We start from the raw sequence: 26720 nt of genomic DNA, 5'->3' as shown, positions 1-26720 counted from the left end.
GAATGGGACCATATGAACTGAATAAAAGCTGTGCAATAAGCATGATTTTCATATTTAAATATAGAATATATCCATAAATATATCCAATTCATCAGGATATATTTCCTTAGCAGCATGAAGTTTTATGCAAGCTGAACAAATGATCTCCTACGGCACTTAACAGGGCACCAGTGACCACCAAGGTCTCTTTTGCATGCATGAGAGCTGGCTTTTTCCATATTTTTTCCTGCTACAGCAGACAAGGGAAAACTAAGCAGTCTTGGAAATCACCACGAGGCTAACATTTCACTTGCAAACAGGCGAGTGCAGGTGAGGGATGTGTGTGCCTTGTTTGGTGTGGAAACAGAGCCAGGCAGAGAACTCGGAAAACATTTCATTTTCATCCATGTTGTTAAAAGTTTACAAGTGAAGTCCTAACATCTGGTATTTAACTGAAAAGAGCAGACACGGAAGAGCTTGGATATCTACCTGGCCTGCTGCTGCCTCCCTTTCCTTTCCAAATGCAGCTGCTGGGAACCACCCAACCATGATCAACTTCCAGTGCTGGCTGGATAGATTGTCCTCCCAAGAAAAACTAAGATAAGATCTCTAGATATGCTAGTTCCTTCTCTCCCTGCTATCTTTTCCCCCAAACACACCATTTGTTGTTGCAGTTTCTAGTTTCAGTGTTTCCAAACATACAAAATTTATGTTAAATGTGATCCAAAAGCACTTGTGCCACGTGTTTGAAACCTCCCTTTAGCTCAGAGCTGAGAGCTTAAAATAAAAGTAATTTTCTGCTGAACCGTTCTCAGGCCCTTCCTTGCCTTGGCACATGACAGCGCTGCTACTATATACTACCAAAACACTGGCATTAATTGTTGTTAGGTAATTTTCTAGAGTGGAAATAGATTAAAATACTTGCTCTCTCCCACATGGAGACAGGCGTGCCTCCAGGCTGGGAGGATGTGACCTTGCTGAGCTGGCGCAGAGGCATGACCGGGACCAAACTCGCTGCGGGGCTTTTGTGAGTAGAACAACTTGCACGTGACGGTTTGCAGGACAGTCCCTGCGAAACACAAATACAAGTGGGTCGGTTATTGTCCGGGCAATCCCAGTGCTGTCACGTGGATGGAAAGGGCTGTTTAGCCATGTGTGCAACCTCGTACAAGCGTGTTTTTCCTCTGCTCCAGGGAAAGTGATCCCCCTCCCCACCTCCAAGCCTCCACGGGTCTCCTGAGATGTTCCCTGGCTTGCAAGCGGTGCCAGGGCTGCTGTGAGACCACGGCAATGGGAGAGCCCAACAGCGCTAGCAGCCCCAGTCTGCATGGTGGGAAAGTGGGGTTGAGAGCATTCTTTAGCCTGACTGGTGTCCAGGAGATATCCCAAGCCACTGGCAGGACGCTGTGGTCCAGAAGTCAGGTTCAGCGTGAGCTAAGACGTAGCATTCCGTGTCCTCGGTGAGAGCTGTGCAGATGCTCAGGCCCCTGCTACAGACCCCTGTTCCCTACTGCGGTCTCCCACAGCACCCTGCACCACGACCAGTGCTTTGAGGGGAAAAGAGATGTGTCCCGGTCACAGATTGTTCACTGGGTTGGCCTCCGATACCATGGTCTCACCAAGGTGCCAGATAGCTCCTGCCATGAAAAGGCTGTGGCCTTGCCCTGTGGGCAGGGGGCATCTCGGGAGATCACATTGCAAAACAGGAGTCTAAATTTCACAGGTGCCCAACTAGAGAAGGTGAATGAAATGAAAGTTACAGCCGTAATAAAGGTATCACGGGTATAGGAGGGTTGATAAGATAACAGGTGTTCTGTGATGGCTCATTTCCTGGTCTTGATCACTTGATACAGACCGAGATTACAGCGGAGTTAATGGCTCTGTCACTTGGTGAGGTTGGTCTCAGGCAATTTTGGTTGCTACCTGTCGCCCCTCTCTTTTGTCATCTGATGCAAATACAGTGCTATAAGATAGCCCAGTTAGGACAATTTAATTAAAAGCAAGGTATATTGAAGTACTTCCATAAAACATCTTTGCAACAGAACTTGCACCATTTTAGTCATGATCAAACAGGTTCTTAGAAAGTACAGCTTCATCTTTTTAAGCATTTTAGATTACATATCATAGACAGCACTGCCTGCTAAATGAATTATTAAAGTATTTCACATTATCTACATTGGCAAGTTCATTATGGCCACTTCAAAGCTTCCCAGGGACCCAAAATGCCCGGGAAACACGCATCAAACGTTTTGGCCTAACCGGAAAGCTCATTCCTCTTTCTCTTATTTAACTTATTACTCATGTATTATTCAAACGAAATAAATAGTGCTGCCTCCTGTGTGCATCCGGGCCAAGCCTTTAGCAGCAATCCTCCGCTGGCTCGTTCAGCCTGGGCATCCAGCAACCTCCACATGGGCTACATCTCAGCACCAGACCCCCCTGCATCCCAGCCCCCCTCAGGGCTCACCCATGGGCTTAACGCTGGTCCCACTGGGCCAGGCAACTGGTGGTACTGGGATGCTTGTGGTGTTTGAACCTCGGTCCCTGCAGATTGGCAGGACGCCAGCCCATGTGGCACAGCCACAATTTCACCTGTAAAATGGCTGTTCTACTGCAGACGGCTTGTCATGAGGATAATCAGGAGATGTCTGCAAAATGCTTTCTGGCCTGAATACATCTTTTCTTACATGACCGTTCCTCTTCTGGAACGAGGTTCCTATGCAGAATATCCATCAGTTTGTCATTATTAATTCTACCAGGAAGGGAAGGAAATTAGTCTAAATTTTGGTGCTGAATGACTCAGAACCAGTTGGAATTCACCTCTGGGTACAGAAGCTTTCAGAACGTGGCTCTGCAATACCAGGTGCTCAACAGCAACTAAGAAGCTCTTGCAGACATTAATATTTTCCCTTCTATTTTCTGCTTCCTTTAGCACATTTTTGGGAGACGGGAATGCAGACTTTTTTTTTTTACCTTTATTAAATCAAGATCTTGATCAGGAAGACAGAATGGGGACACATTTTGGTCACCAAACAACATAGTAAGGTGTTTTCTCTGGTGGCTTAATTTATTTCATTTTAAATAACAGAGAGACATCAATATCGCATTGATAATCTGTCCACAGTGGCGCTCGTTATTTCTGCCCTGAGCTGGGACCAAAGCAGAGGAAGTTAATCAAATTCAACCCTCCTGGTTTGCTGCCCTCTCGCTCCGGGGCTGTAGGGTAGCTAGAGGAGGCAGGACAGATCTGCTCTGATGCTGTAGCTGCTCTGCTCGGAGTGGCTCCCAACAGGCAGGGCGATGCCTCCACATGTGGAGGAATTAATGAGGCAAGATCGATGGAGATGCTGAGCTTTCCTCTGCCCCGTCCTTCCCCTGGCACGCTGGGCTCTGCGAGCAGCCTGGTTATATCGTGCTGTGGATGCTCCCCAAGTCACACTCCCACATAGGAGATGTATTTTCTTTCCTCTCTGTATTTGATTGCCGCTGCTCCCACGGTCCGTTAGCTAACCCAAACAGACTTAATAATGATTCACTGGCAAAAAACAATCAAACAATTTCATTGGCACAGGCACTAGGATTACCTTGCGTTTAGCCACTGTCCTAATTTCAGCCAAACCAAAATCTCTGCAGAGCAGGAAGGGAAGAGGCCAGACACCCTTAGCTCTGCCCTGGGAGGCCAGCCTGGAGCACGCGGACCAGGCCAAGGGCTGGCTGGAGTCTCCTGTTCCCTTGGGTGCAATACGCACAGGCGAGGAAGCACAGGGGAGGAAAAGGCATCCCCGCGGTGCAGCACTACTTGGTGAGCTGGAAAGGCACGTGACAAACATGTGAAATGTTTCGGACCGATCCATCCCCCTTCCCTGGGATGGCGCAGAGCTCCAGCAGGTGCAGCTCTCCACAACCCTTTATTAAGAGCCACAGCCAACTGCAGAATCTAACCCCGCATCATTATTATGAGTCAGAGGAGGCTGAAAGGACCATTTCACAACCCTGATTGGATTCAGCTGCAGAGTTCGCCATCGGCAAATGATCTCTGTGATCGTCGTGCCAATGCTGCAGCGCTTTTAAAACATCCTGACATGTGCTTTAGTATGAGCAGCGCTGGATTCTGGCTGGTTTCCAAGAAATGAATCTTCTCAGCAAATATTCTGCAGGGTGAGCATGATGTGGTGTGTAGCACAAATGCAAACCACGGCTGTAGTTTACCCTGAGGGGGACATTGATGTGATGATCTAAATGGGCCTTTCCAGTCCAGACCGAGGGGACTGTATAGGTCCCTTATGGGCAGGGCTGAGAGATCGGGTGACAATCATCAGGAAACAGCAATTAGCTTCACCCAAGGAGATCAAGGAGGAAAGAAAACTTCCTGCTGTAACAGTTGTGGTCACCAGTCTCCCCCTCCCCTCTCTCCTGTCCCTCCTCTGGGACAGTCTGCATGCCCAGCTCCATCCAACGACCCTTCCCAATGCCAGGATGCTTGCTGTAGGACAGACCTTTTATTGTCTTCTGTCGGATTACAAGTTGTGCTGTGATGCTTTGTGCCCTAGATTTTACCCCAGAAATGTATGAGACGGAGCTCCGTAACGTGGAAAGGGCCACGAAGGGCAGCAGTTGCTGGCCAGGGCTGGCTGCAGGATTTGGGGCTGCAGGGGGGCTGGAATTGCTCAGCCTGGAGGACAATCGGAGAGGAGGGAGCCAGACCTTTTCCAGATGTGCACAGTGAAAGGGCAAGGGGCAAGCTGCAACAAGGAAATTCTGCTTGGATATTGGGAATACACCTTTTCGCTCCAGGGTGGTCAGCACTAGCAGGGGCTGCACAGGAAAGCTGTGCTTCTTGTTCCTTGGAGATACACGAACCCAGCAGGATGCTCCCCAAGCAACCTGCTCTAGCTTTGAAGCTGGCCCTGCTTTTAGCACAGGGTCGGACTAGGGACCTCCAAAACCCTCTTCTGCCCAACATTGTTCTGTATTTCTCTCATCCTTTTTTTGCTTTGTGCTTCCCCTGGCAATACATGAATAGTCACAGAGCCCCAGGTGGTTTAGTAACAGCCTGGCTCGTGTTGACTTGCTAGATGCAGCAGCAAATATTTGGCTGGTTTGTGGGCAAAGCTGTGCGGGCTACAGCATCGGTGTGGACTGAGGAAGGAGGAAGGGCAGAATAGCTACTGGCTGCACTTTCCTTCTCCTCTGGAAAAACGCGTACAAATTGAGGCCCAGGGACCAGTTTCATGAGCTGGCTGTGTGCCCACACAGTTCTCCCTTACCAGTGGGATGCTGGTGTAGCACCCAGCCTGTGCACCTTCAAGGGCCTGGTCCTGTGCACCATGCAGCCAGCCGAGTATCTCCTCTCCCACTGAGTCCCCAGGATGTGTGGGAGGCCCTGAACTACAATGGGTCCTGCTGAACACCACATTTTCCTCCTCTCTTCACCCTCTGTGGAACCACGGTTACACTGGGTGCAGTAACAAACCCCGTGGAAGAGGGGTGGCTGCACAGTGACGCAGTGCAGGGGCTGGAGGGTCCCCAGGGCACTGAATGCCGCAAGCAAACCCCCCCAGCCCAGATGCAGCTACAAGGCAGATCTTTTACTTTTGTGGTATCCTGTCTTGGTGGTGATCTTCTCATTTCTGCCTTTCTGCTTTTGTCCATAGGGTTGACTTCCAGCCCACCTGTAGAACACTGCCAGGGGCAGAGGAGAGGCATCACGCGTGGCAAGCCCCCAGATTTTACCAGAGTTGCACCTGCTGTTGTCATAGAATCATAGAATGGTTTGGGTTGGAAGTGACCTTAAAGATCATCTGGTTCGAACCCCCCTGCCGTGAGCAGGGGCATCTTCCACTAGACCAGGCTGCTCAGAGCTCCATCCAACCTGGCGTTGAACACTGCCAGGGAGGAGGCAGCCACAGCTGCTCTGGGCAACCTGTTCCAGCGTTTCACCACCCTCATGGTGAAGAATTTCTTCCTAATATCTAATCTAAATCTGCCCTCTTTTAGCTTACAGCCATTCCCCCTCGTCCTATCACTACACACCCTTGTGAAAAGCCCCTCTCCACCCTTCCTGTAGGCCCCCTCAGGCACTGGCAGCCGCTCTAAGGTCACCCCGGAGCCTTCTCTCCTCCAGGCTGAGCATCCCCAGCTCCCCCAGCCCGTCCCCGTAGCACAGGTGCTCCAGCTCCCGGATCGTCTTTGTGGCCTCCTCTGGGTCCGCCCCTCCTCTCTCCCAAGCAGAAGCCCGAAGGTGTTCCGAGCAGTCAGACCTCTTCTGCCGGGGCTGGAAGCGAAGCCACGGGATGCCGACCTTCCCCCGGGGCCGTGCCCAGCGCCAGAACGCGAGCGGGGGGCGCGGCTCCCCGGGCCGAGCTGCGGGAGAGGAGCGGGCGGCCCCGGCCCCACCTGGGGCAGTTCGGGAGCGAAGCGGCCCCAGGCGGCAAGCATTGGGGACAGGCCCCGAGGCGGCAACGGGGGGTTCGCTCCGCGCCGGCCCTTCCCCGGGGGAAGGGGCACCGGCAGCCGCCAAACGCCGACGGTTCTGGGCGTGCCCCTGGGGACGGAGCCCGGAGCCCGGGGCTCGGTGCTGGCCCAGCGGGCGCGCGCCGGGCTCTCCCGCTCCCCGTCCCGCGGCCGCTCTTCACCCGTGACGTCCGCCGTGACGTCAGCGGCGGGTGGCCGCGGCGGCTCACGTGGGCGCTGACGTCGCGGCGGCGCGCGGCGGGCGGGACGGCGGCAGGTGAGGAGCGGCGGGGCGGGGGTGGGGGCAGGGGCCTGGCCGGGCCGGGTGGGAGCCTTGACGTTCGTGGCAGAGAACGTTCAGCGTACGCGGGGCCGCGGCCGCGCGGGCCTCCACACGGCCGGGGCCCGGCCTCCCCCGCCGGCCCCGTCAGCAGGGCCGCGGCCGTGTGCCCGGGCCTGGTCGGGGGGTCCAGGCCCTGTCAGCCGGGCCCTGTCCGTGTGTCCAGGCCCAGTTCGGGGGTCCAGGTCCTGTCAGCCGGGCCCTGTCGGGGGGTCCAGGCCCAATCAGGGTGTCCAGGTACTGTCAGCCGGGCCCTGTCTGTGTGTCCAGGCCCAGTTAGAGGATCCAGGTCCTGTCAGACGGGCCCAGCTCTGTGTCTGGGCCTGGTCAGCGGGTCCAGGTCCTGTCAGCCCGGCCCAGCTGTGTGTCCAGGTCTGGTCAGGGTGTCCAGGCCCTGTCAGCCAGGCCCTGTCCATGTGTCCAGGCCAAGTAGCTCTGTCAGCCCTGTGTGGGGCTGGGGAAGACTTTTGCTCAGGGGGAGGCCAGACCGGGGGTTTCGGTGAGTTTGGGGTGCAGGTGGGTGCTGGGGGGCAAGCGGTGGGGTTTGTCCCTCAGCGCATGGCTGCAAGTGCTTGGGCTGCCCTGCGTGTGGCCAGCCCAGGCCAGAGAGGCCTGGCTTTGAGGTGCTGTCACTGGTTCCTGACAGTGCAAGCTTACATGCTTATTTTGAACAGATTTATTCATAAAAGAGAAAATGAAGAAATTGTCAGGAGGATGAGCGTATCTGAAGCAAAGAGGACATAAACATTTAGGGCGGTCTAATGCAGCAGCCACAGGCAGACCCAGATGCAGCCTGACCTCTTGGCCTCCCCTCCCTACCCCGCTGTGGCACTGACGCGCACCCTGACAAAGCGGGCCCAATGTCCCCAACCCTCACCATTGCTGGAGCCCGGGCTTGCAAGCAGCCCATTGCTCCGTGTGCATGTGGGAGGCAGGAGGAGGCGTCTGGTGCCTGTGGCAGCATTTTCGTGGTTGCTGTCTGCCCCGAGTATCAGATGGAGGTGCTCTGCAGGCAGGATCTGGCCTGGGCTCTTGGAGAACTGACTCCTGTGGTCTGAGTGAGGTGTAGATGATGTATGTCTAGACAGTGACAGATCTTGGGATCCAACTCCCATCGTGCTGCAGTGATACCTTGCATGTTACTTCTCCTCTGCCTCAGTTTACCCGTCTGTAAAATGGGGAATGGCCTCTGACAGAGTGATTGTGAAAACAAATTGGGGTAAAACAGCACACGCTTGCAAGACTTAATCGTAAGTCTTGGCAAGCAAATGCCTGGCCCTTGAGATTCACTGCTGCCCCATGGTTCACCCTCAGTGCATCTCTAATCTTGCCAGTGGAATGTAGCATTAATACATTTTCAGCTCTTTGCTGGGGGATGAGAATGTTTTATGGGGGACAAAGTTTGTTAGCCTTTTCAGTTTCGCCCTTTGCTTTCTCAGGCACAGTGGAGCTTATGAAGGCCAAGCAAAGAGCTGAATGGTGTTTTGTGTGAGCAGAGACAAGAGGCATCCAGACGTGGGGGACTGCAGAGGCAGGTAACATGGCAGTCTGATACCTTTGAAAAAGTGAAGACAGGGGATGGGACTGTTTCTTGCACTGCTAAATCCGTTACCTTTGTTTCAGATGTGTTTGGTTTTAATCACTGGAGTGATTAAATAATGATAGAGAAGCTGTTTTAACTTTGTAGAGGCTTATAATTATGGCCAGGAAAGGAAAGATCACCTGTTAAAAGTTATAGGGGGACCGGAGTAAATGACTACCAAAGATCTGGAAATTTAAGACACTTTTATTGGAAAGTTTGTGGAGGATTTTTTTTTAAGTGATTTCTTATACTCTAGGGGTTATCTAAAATAGATGTCCTCCTTAATATGGGTTTTGTTGCTAATCTAGCTTTGGTATTGTTTTAATACTGCAAGCAAATCTTTCAACAGTGAGAGTACATTTTAATTTTTATTTTTTTGTCCTTGGAAGAATCTCTTGCTAGGAAAACGGTGGCTTTTCAGCAAGGAGGTTTATTAAAAGGCAAAGCCTTGTCATTCCTTGCCTATTTAAATGAGACTTTCAGGCTCCTGGAGACAAAGCACAGGTCAAGAAAGGAAGCTGTGTCCTTATGAGTTTGTAGAAGTAGATTCTTTGCTGCTGGCTAGTCACTGTGTTGTTGCTCTCTGTCCTTTGTGTTTTTCCTCTGTCTGAACATAAATCACCAGCAATGTTATGCAATGTTACAGCAGCTCATTACAGAGGACAGACAGAAACAATCACTGTATAATGACGTTCAGTGTAGCTTCCAAACATGATATAAAACTATGAAATTTGTCCTGGAAATAAATCTGAGGTGTAATCTAATCCCAGTGAAGGCACTGGAGTCAAGATGCCAATTTGAGGATTTAGTGTATGGTTCCTCTTGAGCTTGATTTGCCCCTTGTGGTCTGGGTTTTAAAACACAGGGTACCTATGGGCAGACAGTCACACACAAATCTGGTGTGCTCTAAACGTCCTGTGATGAGACAGGCGGATGGTGGTCTTGGGCTGAGATTTTTACACCTGAATACATCAGATCTTGGTTCAATTCCTGACTCGGTCATGGCGTTGCTGTGTGACCTTGGTCAAATGATGTCTTCCTATGGCTGGTGAAATGGAGGCAGCTTTCCTGCCTTCCCATTTAGATGGCAGACATCACAGGGCAGGGACTGTGCCTCATTGTGTTTTGGCGTAAGACCGTAATGTTGCTTGGCGCTCCCAGTAGTTACTGAGGTGTAAATAGAATAAGTGCCTGGATAAGCAAAAAATGTCTGAGACTTGCATGCTATTTGCTTCTCCCATCAATGATCGGTTTGTGGGCATGGCTGTGAAATGAGCTGTGAAATGAACTGCTCAGAATAAAATACTGCGTAGCATGGCATTCAGGCGGCACAGAGCCTACCCACCTTGTCCTGGAAAGTGACAGCATTAAACTTGTAAGATCCCAGCATGTTCTTAAAAATGTGAAAGGAGTGGTTAGAGAACCGAGAAAGGGATTATCCCGCTTTGGGCACTCTTTGGAGATATGAGTGAGGAAAAGATGGAGACAACCTCTGAAGAGGTTCAGGTTACTTGATTTTCATGGGCTTTCAGGCCAGGCCTCCTCCACAGCTTGAACATCCTCTGCAGTCAGCTGGTGCCTTCCACTGCAGCCTTCGCTCATGCCAGCACAGCAGCATGGCCTGATGCGTCACCGTGCGTGGTGCTCACAGCAGGCTCTGGCTATTGGCGGTTTCTGGGTAGCGAACTGAGAGGCTGGTGTTCACTATAATGCCAAAGATACATTCAGTGCAAAACCACAGCAAGGGAGGGTGATTGCCCTGCGCCCTTGTTTTGCCTGCTGGTCCACTGTCCCACTGTCTTCCATCCAGCCTGTGCCCCACTGCTGCCTGCCTGATCCCAGCCGAGATCTGCAGAGCGTTTGCCAAAGATCTTCAGAGGACGTTCCTTTAAGCATCCCTAGTTGTCCCCTGGCAGTCACTCAGGAGAGCTCAACTGACTGTTCCTCGTGTTGTAGTTGTGTTCTTGCTAGGTGAACTAACATGCAGCCCAGAGGTAAATATGCCCAGTGAATGCATCCCTGCGTATGTCCTTGGGAGCAGATTTCTTTTGTCTGAGTTAATCTGATGACTAATCCACCATGAAATCCTGGGCTGTAGTGAAACTTCTGAAAATTATATTCTGAACTGGGCTATTTCTGGGTTCCTGACTTGCATGGCTTGCTCTCCCAGCAGCCTGTGCTCCTGTGGCATATAAGCCACAGTATCTCTGCTCCCAGAGTGAAAAGACTGAAAATTTCTCTCCGTGCTCGTGATGGGTGGGGTTACTTCTGATCTGTGGGTACTTGGGACTTTCAACATCACATGCCAAGACCTTTCCTGGCTGTCATAGGGCATGTCTGAGGTCCTCTGGTTCCTGGTGCTGTCCACATGCAGGAAGGGTTGGCAAGTGTGTTAAGCTCGTGTGTATCACCACTGGGCATGCCAGTCCTTCACCAGGTGGGAAAGGTCCTTTATAGGATAGACCAGCTTTGGGTCCCTGGCCTCAACCTGATCCCTCATTCTCAAGCAATGTGAGCAAAGTGACCAGACAGGAGAAATTCTGGGGTGAGAGGGATGACGTTGGCACAGTTGTCCTCAAGGGAGGTTTCCAGTGGTGACTGCCTCCAGCCTGTGTGCATGGGTGGCCCGGGACGGCTGGAGAAGCTCTGAAATTTTGTGCTTTGTTTTAGTTACAAGTAGGAAGATGAGTCCAAAAATTACAACAGAGCTGCTGAAGCAACTGCGTCAGGTGATGAAGAGTTCCAAGTATGTCCAGGAGCCTGTCCAAGCCTACATAGTGCCCTCTGGAGATGCCCACCAGGTATGCATGGGTGGATCATGGGAATGATTGGACTTTCCTTCCCTGCAAAAAATACAAGCCAGGGATAACTAAAATCATAATTCATTCACTCGCTTTAATGGTTCTAGCGTAAAAGCCTGGGTAACCTGAGAAACATCATGTTGGAAGAAGTTTCTGGATTCTGTTCAGGAGACTGAGGTTTTTATGTTCTTGTAACAAATCAGCATGGATGTTCCACCAGCAACTTCTCATCAGATTGTCTCCAGGGAGCTTACGCTGCAAAAAATGGAGCTTGCCAGAGCTCTTGCTGTCTCCATCCTGGCTGTTGGGAAGAGTGGATTTGCTGGGGTAGGAAAAGGCATTATCTAGGCTATAGTTTCTCCATTAGCACCTCCTGATCAACACATACTCTTAAGCGAGATGGGAAAGGATTAGTTGGAGACCTTTCCATTTGCTAGATCCAGTTCTTGCTGGAATTTACTGCCCTATGCTAAAGCCCTTCAGATTTCACACAAAAAGGCCTTTGGACAGGCAGGAAAGGAACAGGCCATAACACCACTTCCCTTTTGATGCTGCTCTGCATCAGCTTGTTCTGTGCGCTAAAGACAGGAGGGGAGTCTGGGCCCGGGGTGGTAACCCGCGGCAGTAACTGTGTTGTGTGCTGGTTCCACCATTAAGATTTTTGTAGTAAATGACAACAATTTTAAATTGCTGAACTGCATTTTATCTCCCCTATCTTCTCGTATGCTAGTTTCACTCTTCTGTCCACTCTGTTAGGAGACCCAAGAACTGCCAAGGGCTTTTCCCTCCTCAGCCATTTTCAGGAAACAAAAGACCTGAAGCTTTCCTGGCTCTCATCCAAAGCTCTCTTTTACCCCAGGGTGCACGAGAGCAAAATGCAACTGAATCGGAACCTTTGCCCTTGACTTGGCACTGGGGTGAGCTGAGTCCAGACTTGCCTGTGCTCTGAGGCTGTGTGTGCAGCATCATGTTTCCTCTTTGGGGGATCCAAACTTGGGCAGGTAGAGGGAAGGCGTTTTCTGCAGCTGCTATTGTCTGCTGCATTCCTGCCTCAAGCTGCCTCTGTCCATGTATAACTCTGGTTTCATTTCACTAGATGTTAAACGCTGTCATGTGAGTTGAAGAATGTGACCCTCAGGACTTCTGGGTTTTTCTGTTGCTCTCTTTTCCTTGACAGAGTGCAGTTAAGCAGAGAACCCCATGTTGCTATTTCCTGCCGGGCGAGTTGGTCAGGTTTCTCTGCAGAGCGAATCTATCTGAATGGAAATGATTACTAAAAGCTGCTGATTCTGGCGCCTCCTGACTAGCTAGTGCAGGATTTTGTCAGTGAGGTTTGGGAATTGGTGCAATTCTAGGCATCTGATCCCAGAACAGGCCAGGCTTACTGTTATCCGGGTAAATTGTGATGAGCTGTGATTTGCAGCTTCCCCATGTTCCAAGCAAGAGTTTGTTTCCTGTACGACAATAAGAGCTTTACAGCCCTGCAGTCAGATTTTGCTCTTAGGCAGCTCCATCCATGAGTCAGAAGACTGCGGTTTAATGATACCCAAGCTTTTGGTGGCTTGAGCCATTTCCTTCCCACAGCCCAAGCTAGTTACTGCAGTCCTTGCCTCGCTCAGCTGTTCCTGAGGCTGAACTGAGATCCACATCAGAGAACATGTCAACAAAGACGGCTTTCCCTCCTGTGGTGTTTACACAGGGTTTAGATCGGGGTAAGCTTTATTCCCTTCTGGGTTGCAAAGGAACCCCTGTATTGGACTGATGCTGACACACCCTGATGCTGCAACTTGCTGACTAATTTCTCTTTGTAACAATGGCAGTGTTTGAGCTCTGAGCTCTGTGATGCTTTTAATATTGGTTTTCCTGCCAAAGCTAGAAGGCTTAGATTATAATACTGCCAGGAGATTTGCCACCAGTTGTGTCCTTTGCTTTCCATGCTTAGTTGTGTAAGAAGCCAAAAGACTCGCAGAGCTTCTCAAACACAACTGGCTCTGACTCTGGCTGAACCAAGGCTGCTGATACCTTGGATTTGTGGGTCTTGCAGATCTTGCAGCCAGCCCTGAACATTGGCTGCTTTGATTTTTTAAACTTTTGATGCTGGTGGTAAGAAGTCATAAGAAACGGACTGTTTCCTTGGAGACCTGGGTGATCCAGAGGCTGGTGAAAAAGAAGGCCGTCCTAGCCAAAAGTGGGCTCAAGTCCATACGAAGAGCCCCACTTCCTTTCATGAGTGCTGGTTGGGTCTTGTGGCTGGAGATGTCAAAGGATCATGAAGGGGTGAAATGCTGTGCTTTTGGGAATGAGACACCCAAGTCCTGTGTGGTTCAGCTAAAAATGCTTGTCTGAGCTTTTAGGGTGTTGTAGTGGTAAATGCAGGATCCATTTTTATGTTGAGTCTCCCAGTTTACATTGAATCTGGAGTTTGCCCATATGGGAATATTCAGAGGTTGGAGGATCTTGCTTCTTAGTGGAAGGGAATGATGTTTGGATTAGAGCTTGGGTTTGGAGCCAGTGACACTTCAAATGGGGCTGGCTTCCACCCCCAGGCCTTGACTCAGGGAAAACAAATTTGGTCAGACCTGGCTGGTTTTCCACATCGAGGAAGCACCTGCCCAGCTCAGAGTGCCATGTTTGGGTTGGCAGAGATGCTGCCTTCTGCTCAGGGCTGGCTCCTGTGACACACGCTTATTCTGAGCTGAGGAATCAGCGGAGTTATAAAGCAAGAGATGGCCTGTGCACAGGTTGCACTGACCTGTTCCAGATCTTACCAATGCAGTTAGGTTTTTGGCAGTGAATACCGACCTCCCTCCCAAGTGCACAGCAGTGTTTGTTCTTTAATGGCATCAGAGTTGTAGCTCTGAGGGCAGAAAGCTGCACTTTTTATTGCTGACCTTGGTTGATGTTAGGATAGAATAAGCTGTAGCATGTTAATAGCCCAACCATGCAGGCTCTGGTGATAAAGCACCACTGATTTTTCTGAGTTCTTTGTGGCTTAGCTGAGGGTTTCTGTAATGCCGCCCGCAGTTCTGCCTGCGTGTCAAGGACTGACAGGTGTTGGGGAAAGCAGAGGTGAAGGGCCTGAGGAGGGCCAGGTTGAAGGCCATCGGAGCTGCAAGACAAGCCCCAGCGAAATACTTTGTTCTGACTGTGCTGTGGCCTGTACTTTGTGTGGCGTACACAGATGTCCCCCTTGTAATTTTAGCTTGTGCAAAACATGGGCTCATCTTCACACAGTGGGGGTTGCTGCATGGAGCAGAACAGGTGGGTGTGCAAGAATTCAGACTGACAGATGAATGAACCATCTTCCCCTCCAGATCCCTCATACTCCCTCTTAAAGGCCAGGTGCCTCATTGTAAACTCTTAAAACATTCCCTGGATTTGTCTCTGAATGAGACAGCATGAGGTATTTCCCATGCAGTCAAGGTCTTTGTTAGCGTAGGTCAGCTTTTACCAGATCTAAAACTGATAGACTTCTTTTTTTCCTTTTAGATTTTTTTTTTACAAATTGTTTTAAACCATTTCACTGTTCTGTGCTGTTAATGCAGCTAGCTCAGTGTTAACCCTTCCTGTGAATGTGAGATTGCTTGTCGGCACCAGCAAACTAAACTGTAATTTCTACTGCATTAGTCAAGAGAAAGGAAGAGAAATCATTGGTATGATTTGAGATATGCTTCGTGATATGATCCACAGTAGGGAATTTCCAGCATCCCCTTTAGGTGTCAGACCCTGGAAGATGGTTTCCCAGCTTGGAGCTGAGAAGTGAAGGAGAGGGAGAGTCGTAGCAGTCAACAGGCTGAATAGTCATTAGGAAGTGTTGAAATGGGGAATCCTCCTCAGGTCCGGCATTGCTCTGCTGTCGTGTTCTGTCCTGCTGCTCTGAGACAGGCAGCCAGGGAAGTGGGTGCTTAATTCTGTTCCCTGAAAAACTTTGTCGTCTCTACCTGCTGATGCCTCCGTTGTTAATTTAAAGGGGGTTAGCAGTGATGGTGGTGCTGTGATGGTCAGAGGTGGGTCCACCCCGTCAGTTAGGGGAGTGCAGAGGGCAGTCATCCCTTTCCAAAGTGGGTATCCCGACCCCCTCTCCTCCCCACGTCACAGCCCAGTGGGGCTGGGCAGCAAGAGGCACAGGGAACCAGACTGGCTCAGAGATGAGAGCACCCATGGTCTCAATACCTGCCCCGCTTCTGCCAGCTTTGGTGGTTGGATAAAACACAGGATTCCTTGGGACTGTATCCCAGGAATCTTCCCTGGCAATTGGGAGCAAAAGCTACTCAGCCAGATCCTCTTTTGGGCCATGGGTTTTGCTGGCCCAAGGCTCAGTTTCAAAACGTTAGTGGTGAGTGGTTGGTAGCTGCTGCCTAGAGTGTCTCCCAGGAGGGGAGAGACGTAGCTGTTCTGGAGAGGTTTTGACCATGGGGTGATTGGAAGCAGAAATAAAGCGTTGGTCCCAACTGCTGCAGTTTGTGCTGCTCACTCACTCCTGTGCTTTGAACCCTCTGCCTTGTTTAGAACAGTGAAGAGTAACAGATTTGAAGGGAGTATTTTCTAACAATCAGGTGATTTAAAAACAGCCCTGGCCAGAGACAGGGAAATGCAGTATCTGTCACAGTAGGAACTAAAACCACTGGAGAATTGGGCTGTGATTTCTCAGCTCAGTCCCCAAAGTCTTTTGGCACAGCACAGCTGGGGGCAGACCAACTTTATGGGCAGAGAGAAACAGACTTTGGTTTCAGACCATTTGTAAGGTACAAATCCAGGGGTTTTGCAGCTCAAACATTGGCACTGTCAGCCTGGATTAATCTGATTTGCTGAGTTGCACTAGTTAATTAACAGGCCTACTCAGCAGTTCTGACCTCCGAACTTGCCAGAATGAGATCCCATAAAAATGGTGTGTGGGCCATTTCAAGGTTCTGTTAATTTTGGTAGCTCCTATGGATGTTGGGTAGCCTGATTCTCAGGCTCTTCTGTAATGCTGCCAACAGATGTGTCCACAAACACAGGTTGTGATGGGTTTAGGATGATCGTGGACTAGTAGTCTTCAATTCTCTTTCACCCACCAAACCATAGTCTAGCGGTTTCTGATCTAGTCGGGTTTTCAGTAGGCAATGAAGAAGTGAGAGGATCAGCATCCAATTGTGAAAGGTCCTAAGGGTTAAAGTTTTTACAGTTTTACCACCTTGATGATTTTCTTTCAATGTCATTGTTGTGGAAAAGAAAGTCTAAAGGAATTGTTATAAATGCCAGTGAGGGGACTTCACTAGAGATAGTGAATTTTACAGATTTTATGCACTGATTACTCTGGTCTCCAAGATCAAGGGGTGCTTCTGGTTTCTCTTCCATTCACATTGCCGCTTCAAAGGCAGCATTGTTTGTTGCCTAAAGGGGAGACTGAGTGTGAAATAAACATCTGAAAACTCTGAAGCACTTCAGTGTTTACAGAGGTTTGTGGGAGAAAAGAGCTGCAGCTTAAAAAAACCCAACCAAACAGTTGGACATAAATACAATATAATCAGAGAAGATTAAATGTTCCAGTGGAGTAGAACCCAGGATTTTTTAACTCATTTCTTTCTTTCTGTGATGTCCTTTAGGAGAAAAAGCTTATCAAAGTATGTCATCAGCTGATTTCTTTTTTTTCCCTGCTGCTATAAATAATTGCTGCCTCTTTTGTTTTCTAGAGCGAGTACATTGCACCCTGTGATTGCAGACGGGCGTTCATTTCTGGATTTGATGGCTCTGCAGGTACCTTTCCAGAACTTGGGCTCTTGCTGATGTACATAATTCCCATGTAAAGAAATAGTCTCATTCATGGCATAGAGGCAGGATGGAAAAGGAAACCTATCCAGCTTGTTTGGACTGTTTTCCTCCCATTTCAGCATTTGCAGAATTATGTCTTGGCTACCCACTGGAATTATGTAATATCAGCGCAATAACAAGATTTCAGAAAATGTTTGACCCCTAAAGGAACCTCTCGTAAAGTAAAATCCTGTTAACTCTTTAAAGTGGTGCTTGTAATGTACAGTCGTTTCTTTTGATGTGCAGCCAGTATGAACAGATTTTTACTTTGCCCGTTTGGGTTGGGTGAGTAGTAGATGGTCTTTAGCTAGCCCTTCTGTTTAAACAGAGCCAGGGCCAGAAACACTGCATTTGGAAACTGAATGCTGTGGAAAAGTTTGCTTATCTTGCCGAGACAGGATGTTTTCTTGGCTGTAGGATAGGTCTGCATTTCAAGAGACCTAGTTTTTACCCTAGCTGTACCCTAAGCTCTGTAACTTACTTTGCTGTTCCAACTGTGATTGTTGGAAAGTCACTAAAGTTTGTTGAGGTTTTTTCCTCCCTCTAATTGTAAATTGATTTAATAAATATTGCTACCTATGTGTTTGGGGGGTCCATTCATCAGTTCCTGTGAACTCCTCTGGGACCTCATGTGGAAGGTGATAAATCCAGGGCTGTGGGCTGCTGTTAATGGATAACATGAACCCTGTATTAATTTCACGCCTTCCGCATGGCCTCTTCATAACCTTTCTCACTATTTTGGGCCCTTGTTATGTACTTGGAAGGTCTGTGTTCCCTGGCTAGCTCTCAGCAAATCAGTGAGGTTTCACACAGGGGCTCACCTTGTGATTCTTGCTTCATCTTTTCAGACTGAAGCAGCTTAAAATGAGGTTTGTGTTGGGGGGAGTTTGGTGGAAGACAATGTATTCAGATTTGGAAGCTCTGCTCTGCTAATCTGGGATTCAGTTTCTGGTGACAGAGTATGGTCAAGATGCAGGGACTCAAAAGGCTTGGATTCAGTTTCTGTTTGTGCCTTGTTTTTGTGGGTTTTTTTTTTGACTCGCCAAGGGCAAGGCAGCAAGGCACTCTAGCTGAGATGTCACTGCCCCTCAGCTGTCTGCTTGCATTCCTCCATCTGGAGTCAGTGGAATGGGACAGACACTGAAACCAGCAGAAATTTATGTTCATATTTCCTATTCAGCTGTGTCTGCTAGAGCTGTAACATTTGGGAAAGGGGTGCAGCTGACAGCTGGGAGTGATACCCACGTCTGCTAACCTAGTAACAGATGTTTCATGTGGATGGCCAGAGCCCAAGCTTTGTCCCCGTAAGAAGATGGGATGGAGTCTGGGGATGTACAATATGTGTTACTGTGACAACAGCCAAGTGGAGACCACAGTCTCTGCTACAGAAGGTTTGGAAAGCCCCATTTACCTAGTTCCACTGACTGGCTGAGATATACTTAAGCTGAATTCATCTGAGGCAATCCATTAAGTTGCACCCTTGTGCATACCGTCTCTGGTAGGATTTGGAAGGTCATAGTGCAGGGGAAACAGTGAATAGCTCCACTGAAACTGGACTAACTTCTGAACAGTGAGCAGAGGTGCCTTTTGGGGAACTGGGGTGTGTTTCAAACACTCCCCGTGCTGTCTGTGTCTCTGTGTGGCGGTTGTCCACCTCTAAATCGCCACATCGTTCTGCCTAGGTACTGCGATCATAACTGAACAGCATGCAGCCATGTGGACGGATGGACGCTACTTCCTGCAAGCTGCACATCAAATGGATAACAACTGGACACTCATGAAAATGGGTATGCGGGAGCCTGGGATGCTGCTCTGCTGGTAAACAGAGAGCAACCACAGGCTGTTTGGTCACTTCGCACATGTTACAGCTTGGGCTGTAGGGGTACCCCATCACGCAGGGGCTTAGGGACGTTTTGGATATGCTGCTGCTCCTGCCTTAGTGCCCTCGGCCCATGGGTCCAGATATTCATTAGTAGATGTATCTGATGTGTTATCTTGGATGTTTTGGGTAGTGTGGGACCACTTTGTAAGACTTCTTATTTGAACACCTTTTTCTTTTTTTTTTTAAATTTATGGAGGTCTCAAAGATACACCAGCTCAGGAGGATTGGCTAGTGAGTGTGCTCCCAGAAGGCTCGAAGGTGGGAGTGGACCCTTTCATTATTCCGACTGGTTGGTTTTACTTTATTTTATAACTCTGGGTTGGGAAACTAGATTTTGGTTCCTTGCAACTCTGGCTAAGATGTTGTGTGATGGTATGTAGCTAACCAAGTTTCAGCCCAGATGTGGTGGTGGGTTAAACTGTTACACAAAATGGGTTGGATTTTGGTTTTAGGTGTGTATCACGAGTGCTCCACAGCAGTACATTGACACCAAAACACAAGGGATGAGAACTGCTCTCTGGGCTTGGAGTGACCTTACCTGAAAAGCAGGGTCCTGATCCGCCTCCTTTTGTCTGTGCTTGGCTTGTCAGGGGCACTTCAGCACAAAGTTGCTGAATGCCTTGGCTAGCACGTGAGCCAGAAAACCCAGGCAAAACTCACACTGCTACTCCTTCTTAGTGGTCTCAGCATCTCTGCAGCTCTCCCTGTAGGAACCACATTCCCGGAGAGGTACCATTTATATTGGGTGGACAACTATCCATCTACCCATGCTTCAGAATATGGGGCCCAATCCAAAGGTCACTGGAGACAAAGGGAGACATTTCCTTGATTCAGGTGGGCTAAGGATCAGTCTTGTGATTATGTGGAAGCCCATCTCATCTCTTCTCTAGCTTAGATCTGGCATGGTTCTGCACTGGGGTAGAGGGCACCCTTACAGCAGCCTCTGGGTTGGCTTCTTCCAGTGACTTCTGCCTCCCAGCTGAAACAGTTCTTCAGCTTAAGCATGAGGCTTCAGGGTACCTGGTGCTGGCTGTAGCAGCTGCATTTGTGGAACTGTAATTGCAATAGCTTTTCCTTTGTATTTTAAGGGAATGGGAAGAAGGAAACGAGGAGACTCAGATTCTTGAGTTTTCCCCCTGTGAATGGGGCCGTTGTTGAACCAGTGTGCGTTCTTTAAAGCCGTCACTCTTGACTCTTTTCCCTTTGGCAGACCAGTGGAAGAGGATGTCTAAAGCCTTGAGAAGTGCTGGCCACGACCTTGTGCCTGTCAAAGAAAACCTGATCGATACAATCTGGACAGACTGTCCTCAGCGCCCCTGCAAGCCTCTCATCACACTCAACCTGAGTTACACAGGTGAGAAGCTTAACTCCTGATAGACAGGGACTGTTTTTACTGCCCTATCCCCCTTCGCTTTCCTCTTACAAACTAGTGAGAAAAACACCACTGCAGCACAATATGATCCACTATGAACAGGTCAAGAAGGTGATTGGACCTCAGCTAATGACCCATTTGTCCTCAAAACTTCAAATAACCATTTGTTAGAGGCTAGGTAACTTCAAAACAAATCCATGGATGTCTGGATGGCAGCTTGTTTGAGATAGATAGTTCATATCAGTTATTAGAAAGCAGTGATGAACACAATCTGATCATCCAAAATCTGATGTGTTGGTCTGTGTTTATGTCATCATCCCCAGTAAAGTTGTTGACTGTAGCTTTTCATATTGTGTTTTGCAGGGGTCAGCTGGAGAGACAAAATTGTAGCCCTCCGTTCAAAAATGGCTGAGAGGAAAGTCCTTTGGTTTGTGGTAACGGCCTTGGATGAAGTAGCATGTAAGTCTTTGCATCCCCTCTCTCAGTTCTTCCTACAAAACAAATGTCTTTCCTGCCTTGGAAAGGAAGAACCCTGCCAGGGTGAGAGGCACTTAATGACAGCCAACGTGTCTGTTAGAGGTCAATTAACCTGCATCAAGTGCAGTGGCAATAACAGGTCACAAACAGCGAGCCTGTATTTCTGTGCAGTGTCTTTTTACACCAGTGCAGCTCCTGAGGACATTTTTGGCCCAGGAAACACAGCAAGTAACCACCTTTGAAAGACAGCCTAGGCAAAGGGAAAGGAATGTTATATATAAAGCCTGAGGCAGTTTGAAGGGAAAAAAAAGACCTGTGAGATTTTGTGGCTGTAAAATATCCTGATGCTGCCTCACCCTATGGGAAGATGGAGACTGTTTTCTGCTGTGGCGGCTGGACTATAAACAAAGCAATGCAACTCGTAGCTTTGTATACAGAAGGCAAGGGTGGGGCACACGGCATTCACAGTAATCTTCCTAATTGTCACAACTTTTTAAGTCAGTCTCTACCTCTCAAGTGTTTAGAAAATGCTTTGGTTAAAACAAGTAAGTCAGGGCTCAACTTGTGTTTTGAGATCATTTCAACCCAGGGTCCCACTAGAGAGTCCCCTCCGTGTTTGGGGCCCCAGGATGACTAGGTCTCCATACCCTGGCTTCCAGCCCAGTGTGTGGGAAGGGAGAATGGCCAGAAACAGCAGTGGTTTCCCCGGGACTGTTGTTGCTAGTGCTGTGTATCTTTTGTGCAGAAATCACCAGAGCGCAGACTGGTGCAGTGGGAACACAGTGCTGGCAGGGTGTGAGAGCTGCTAATGCCTGTGCCCCGTGTCTGATCTGAAAAGGTGGAAACGAAGGTGGTGTGTTCCTGGCTCCAGCACTGCCCAGGTGTGTTCCTGGCTCCAGCACTGCCCAACGCAGTGTCACTGGCGCTGTGTGAAGCCAGCTTTCTGAGGTCTGTGGGCTCTCCTGGATCTGGGACACTGAGCAAAGAGCCTGTTTCGTGAAAGAAGTACTTCTGAGCGTGGTGAATATGACTCCTCCCTGGGGAGGCCTGTGTGAGCAGAGATTGTGTGTCTCACCTTTTCAGGCGCATCTCCAATTAAATTAATGATAAATTGGTGCCCTGAGGTGGTTTCAGATTAAATGTCTCCAGCAAAGCCAAGCTTGGTTGTGAATCAAGGATTTTAAGATGGACCAGAGGAGATCATGAGAGAAGCTTATTGATGGGTGCCTGGTTAATTTCCTGTGCTGAAGGGGGAGAAGTTGTCTTTAATTTTGTCTAATTCAGTTCACTGTATTGAACTCCAGACAAGTTTATGGGGACAGAAAGAGCCACAGAGGAGGCTGTTGCCTCCTTCCTGCACTGGGAGTCGGCTGAGTGAGGAAGTTTGTACCCATGCAGTAAAGAGTTCTTTGTGGCTCCTTCCTGCTTTCAAGTGACCTGCTCCTTCCCTGGGGAGAATCAAACTCTATTTTTACTTTCGCGGCAGAATTTGCACAGTTCGATGAATACAGTGTTGGGTTGTGATTTAGGACATCTTGGTTCTTTTCCCAGCTGTCCTGCTGGCTGGCCTTATTGCCCTGAGTAACTCATTTCAGCTAATTGGATACCCTGGGGTTTTTATTTGACCCTAAAATCAGGAATTTGGAGCTGCTGAAAATCTGCTTCCCCTCTTGACTTTGCCTGGAGTTGTGTGGAATAAAATCTTTGTGAAAAAACCCTAAGACTATGCAGTCGGAATCTGAGATGTTGGAGGCACCCAAATGAGAGGCCTTTTTGGAGTATTTTAGTCTTGCCTATTGTGTCTCACTCTTCCCTCAAGTATCAAAAGAAGGACTGGAATGCAATGATGACTTTGAAGTCTTCTGGCTGTTGAGAAGTGAGCTTTTATTGCATTGCACAGACCAGAAAGGGCAAACACTACTTTTTTTCACGTCTCCTTGTCTTTTTTGCCTGTATCTGCTTTCTTCTAAGCCAGCCCTCCTTTAGAAGTTAAACCCCGATTTCCTTGCCGGATGGGAGTGTTTAAGCTGCAGTTCTGGTGCCATCTCCTGGCAAAGACTTAGGATTGCTGGAAAAGTAGCAGGACGTGGGACAGCTGGGGGGGAGCTCTACCCACAGCCTGCACCCGTGACAACTCACTGCTTGACTGTGTTTTGCTGAGATTATTTTTGTCTTTTTCTAATGTTGCAAAAGATGAACTGTGATTCTTGACGTTCTTATTTTCCAGGGCTTTTCAACCTCCGAGGCTCTGATGTTGAGTACAATCCTGTGTTTTTTGCATACGCCGTCATAGGAATGAACACAATCAGGTGCTTGTATTCCCCTCTTCTGTCCCCCAAGATGCATTTTTCTGTGGGAGAGCTGTTCTGGCAAAGTATTTGTCTTTTCAAAGCGCCTACACTCAGGCGCTTTCATGTCCTTTCTGAGCACTTTTGTCTTCAACATTAATTACTCCGCTCCCCTGATCAGAGCTGGAGAGGCAGCCAAGAGTTCTGCTGTGCTCCTCAGCACCTCAGCTGACTTGCTGGGTGACTTTGGGCATGATGGCTGACCCCTCTGTCTGTCACCCTGAGATAACACGGAGGGCCCTCGGAGCCCTGGGTGAAACATGGGTTGGAGCCAGTGCTGGCCTGGACATTGGAAGACTTTCCTCTAGTGTCATTGATGAGTCCCGTCAGAACTGCAGGGACTGTGTAGAGAGGTCTCAGGGCTGGTTTATGACAGAAGGCTGCTTTCATGTGACTGCCCTGTATATAATGGCCCACAGCAAGCACGTTTTAGAGGCATCTCCAAGCTGCTAGCTAGATGCATCTGAGATAAAACCTGCCTGGATGAATGCAGGTTGTATGTGAAGGTTGAACTGAATTTCCAATTCAGTGGAAGCGAGAACAGTGTGGTACTTAGAACAACAGTAGCTTTTCCATTTCCAGATGTTGCCCTGAAAAATTAGAGAATGGGCATTACTTGTCTCTGTTTCTCTCTCCTGCTTGAAATGCAGTGAGGGGATGCAGCCATTTTAAATATCTCACACAAACAAAAATGCAGTCAGCTCCTTTCCTCTCAGCAGGGTGGTACATCTTAGTATCAAAGCAGGATTTAAGCTGTGTGAAGGCCAGTGGTTAAAACAACATAGGACAAAGTATAGCGCATAATTAACGAGCTGCTTTGTCCCTGTAATGTCACCAGAATGGTTTTTCCTTCCTTCCTTTACTCCAGCCACTGTCAGATGTGGTCCCACATACCTGCTCTGTCCGATTTGTTTCTCAGGCTCTTCATCGATGGTGACCGGATGATGGACCCAGCTGTGAGGGAGCACTTAAAGCTCGACTCCACCCTGGAGCCTGAGTTTAAAATCCAGGTGATGCCCTATGGATCTATCCTGTCAGAGCTGCAGGCTGTTGGTGCAGGCCTCTCACCCAAGGAGAAAGTGTGGCTCAGTGACAAAGCCAGCTATGCTCTGACGGAGGCCATTCCCAAGGTTAGTGGCTCTTGCAAGGGAAAATACTTTTCTCCTCTCTGCTCAGCGTGGTCAGGAACGGTGTTGGTGAGGGCAGCTGGTCTCAGCATCCCCTCTGCAAAGCATGGTGCAGGCTGGAGCTTGTGCGGAGGGGATACAGCCATGCTGAGGTATCAAGAGCTTGTTAATCCAGGGGTTGCTCTTGCTGGAGCTGCCCTTCCAACTCACTAAGCTGATTTGCCCAAAGAATTGTCAGCTTGTGATAAGACAAGTACAGTGAGAGAGGGGAGGGACAGAGGGAGCAGGGTGAGCTCGGGTCATTCTGCCCATGGCTGGAGCATCAGCCTTACATGGATGAGCAGTAAGAGCTGGAAACTTGCAGAAACTGAAGCAGGGAGGTTGAGCAGGACTTTCAGGAGGGGGCATTGGGCTTGGTCTGAATGGCTGAAGATGATTCCCTTTATTTCAGTGGCTTGAGGATGTCAGGCAATATGTGATGTCTTGTACCGAAAAGAACAGGGACAGGGTGACAGAGTTGTTGCAGCAGGGAACCTTGTGTGGACACGGATAACCTGCAGGCACTGGTTGTCCATGCAGTGAGTGCATCTGCTGAGGGACAGTTGTAGCATCAGAATAATTTCTGTGCAGCTGCGTTTGCTGTATCTTACCCTTGTACTTGAACTTGGCTGTCCGGGAGTCCCGCAGTCCACCTAACATTCCAATAGTCATGAAAGGAAACACCTGGGGAAGGACACAGCAGCAACTGTGGACAAATAAGCCGATTTCCATGCATCTTGTGTGCATATATCTGTTGTTTGCTAGAGATCACATTCTCTAGAATGCCGTCCACTTTACGGAGATATCTAGTACCTCACAGATACTGTGAGTAAATATGGCTGGGAGCCAGGGACCAGTGGGTATTTTCCGGATGTTGTCTTGGAAGACCAGACCTGCTGACAGTGCACGCTTCACGCCTGAGAATCATAGGGCTCATATGATGGGGTTGCTGAAGGAAGAACTAAATTGTAAGAAGTGTTTGGCTGCATGTCTTCATTCACCTACCACCAGGTTTCTGCCTCCACTAGGCAGGCAGATATCTGCTGCCTGTTTCATATACTGCATGTTTGTGCTGCAGGTGTGCGTATGATACAGCCATACCTGTGACAACAGAGCTAACTCATGGGGCCTGAAGGCTGCTTCTGTATGCAGGAGTTTTAGGAGTGGCCTCAACTTTGTGTCTTCCAAAAGACAAAATCCTAAGAGCAGGGTCTGTTTGTGTATCTGCAGGCTGCCACAGTTTGATACCACACAAATCTTTGCTTAAACGTGCCAGCTCTCATGGCCAAACTAGCAGGAACCATGCGTTATTTTTCTCCAGTGATGACATTCACTTACATACCTTAGAAGCTTCATTGCACTTGATACATCAGGAAAGATGGTAAAATCAAACAGGTCTGGAAAGTTTTGTTGCTTTCAACATACCCCTTTAATACAGGATGTGGCTCTCTGTGCCTTTGCACTGGCTTGAGGGAAATGTGCAGTTTGTTTTGTATGGTTTTGTTTTTTCTTTTAAAAACTAACAAGACATGTACATGAGCAAGGTAGAGAGTTTTTTGCTGCTGCTCAGGGTTAAATCTTCTGACACTGTCAATCCATTTTTAGGTGCAAATGGCCTCTTAATACAGAATACTGACATTTTGCCCACTCTCTTTTGTTCAGGGTAGCAGAAAGCATAGAGTCTATGGAGCATTCGGGGTAAACTGTTGTTGCTCTTTTGACTTCAGAATAGAATACCCCTTGCTGTAGTTGGAGTCAATGGACTAATCCCAGTTTGGGTAAGTTGATGTAGATGATTTACGCAGAGCATCCATATGGAGAAGTACAGCAAGTCTGGCCTAGATTAAAAAATGTAATGAGTTATAGTGACAGTATTTACTCTGTCAGCACTGGAAGTTTTGGCTGATACTGAGTCATTACAGTGCTGCATGCCCTCTATACACACCAGGAGAGTCCTTGCCTCAAGGAGCTCTGTGCAATAGAAAGCAGGAGAGGAAGGACTGAAATGTCTTGATTAAAATCCACTTAGAGAGTTGCTGAAAGAGCCAAAGGTTTCCCGGTTCCTCATGCTGGCTATTTTTCTCCAGCTCTGCAGCACTTCTGCTTTGAAGAACCTCAGTGCTGGAAGACATCTACTGCCTGTCTCCATCAAAGACATATTGACACTGTCAAAATTCTAGTCCATTATCTGCAAACCCTTTACAGATTTGCCTATAGCTGCATGTAAATATGCTTTTCACAGAAGATTAGTATAACCTACCAGTATTTGTAAAAGGCAAGCCAATCTAAGAATCTGACCGTTGAGAAGTTTCATCCTGACTCTAATAGAAGGACTTTCCTGACTTTCTTGTGGCTTCTTCAGTACTTTAGAGTCTGCATAATGTAGTGTAAATGTTTTGCTATTTTTAAGAATTTGGAAACTGTAAGCCTGTAGGATCTGTGTGAAATTGGACTTTGCTGAGAGTCTACCAGGCCTTTCCCATGAATTTTAGTGGTGTGTATTTGTATGCTGGTGCTCTGAGAACAG

At 48.6% G+C, this 26720-nt stretch overlaps 1 protein-coding gene across 3 annotated transcripts in view; it reads left to right on the top strand.

Annotated features, from left to right (window-relative positions):
- The window catches only part of XPNPEP1 (X-prolyl aminopeptidase 1), a 46104-nt gene that overhangs the window by 5637 nt on the left and 13747 nt on the right, over positions 1 to 26720 (top strand). Inside the window, exons 3-12 of one of the 3 annotated variants that reach the window (XM_075423702.1) lie at positions 925 to 1006; positions 8212 to 8307; positions 11025 to 11155; positions 16831 to 16898; positions 18635 to 18735; positions 19027 to 19119; positions 20041 to 20184; positions 20566 to 20661; positions 22907 to 22988; positions 23947 to 24157. In XM_075423702.1, the coding sequence (XP_075279817.1) occupies positions 11039 to 11155; positions 16831 to 16898; positions 18635 to 18735; positions 19027 to 19119; positions 20041 to 20184; positions 20566 to 20661; positions 22907 to 22988; positions 23947 to 24157 (912 nt within the window). In that variant the 5' untranslated portion in view covers positions 925 to 1006; positions 8212 to 8307; positions 11025 to 11038. Of the gene's footprint in view, positions 1 to 924; positions 1007 to 6607; positions 6710 to 8211; positions 8308 to 11024; positions 11156 to 16830; positions 16899 to 18634; positions 18736 to 19026; positions 19120 to 20040; positions 20185 to 20565; positions 20662 to 22906; positions 22989 to 23946; positions 24158 to 26720 lie in introns of those variants that run through there. The other 2 variants (XM_075423701.1, XM_075423703.1) reach the window with 2 other exon arrangements.

This window comes from Opisthocomus hoazin, chromosome 6 (genome assembly GCF_030867145.1).
Source record: "Opisthocomus hoazin isolate bOpiHoa1 chromosome 6, bOpiHoa1.hap1, whole genome shotgun sequence".
NCBI lineage: Eukaryota > Metazoa > Chordata > Aves > Opisthocomiformes > Opisthocomidae > Opisthocomus > Opisthocomus hoazin.
This window is presented reverse-complemented; position numbering and strand designations above follow the sequence as displayed.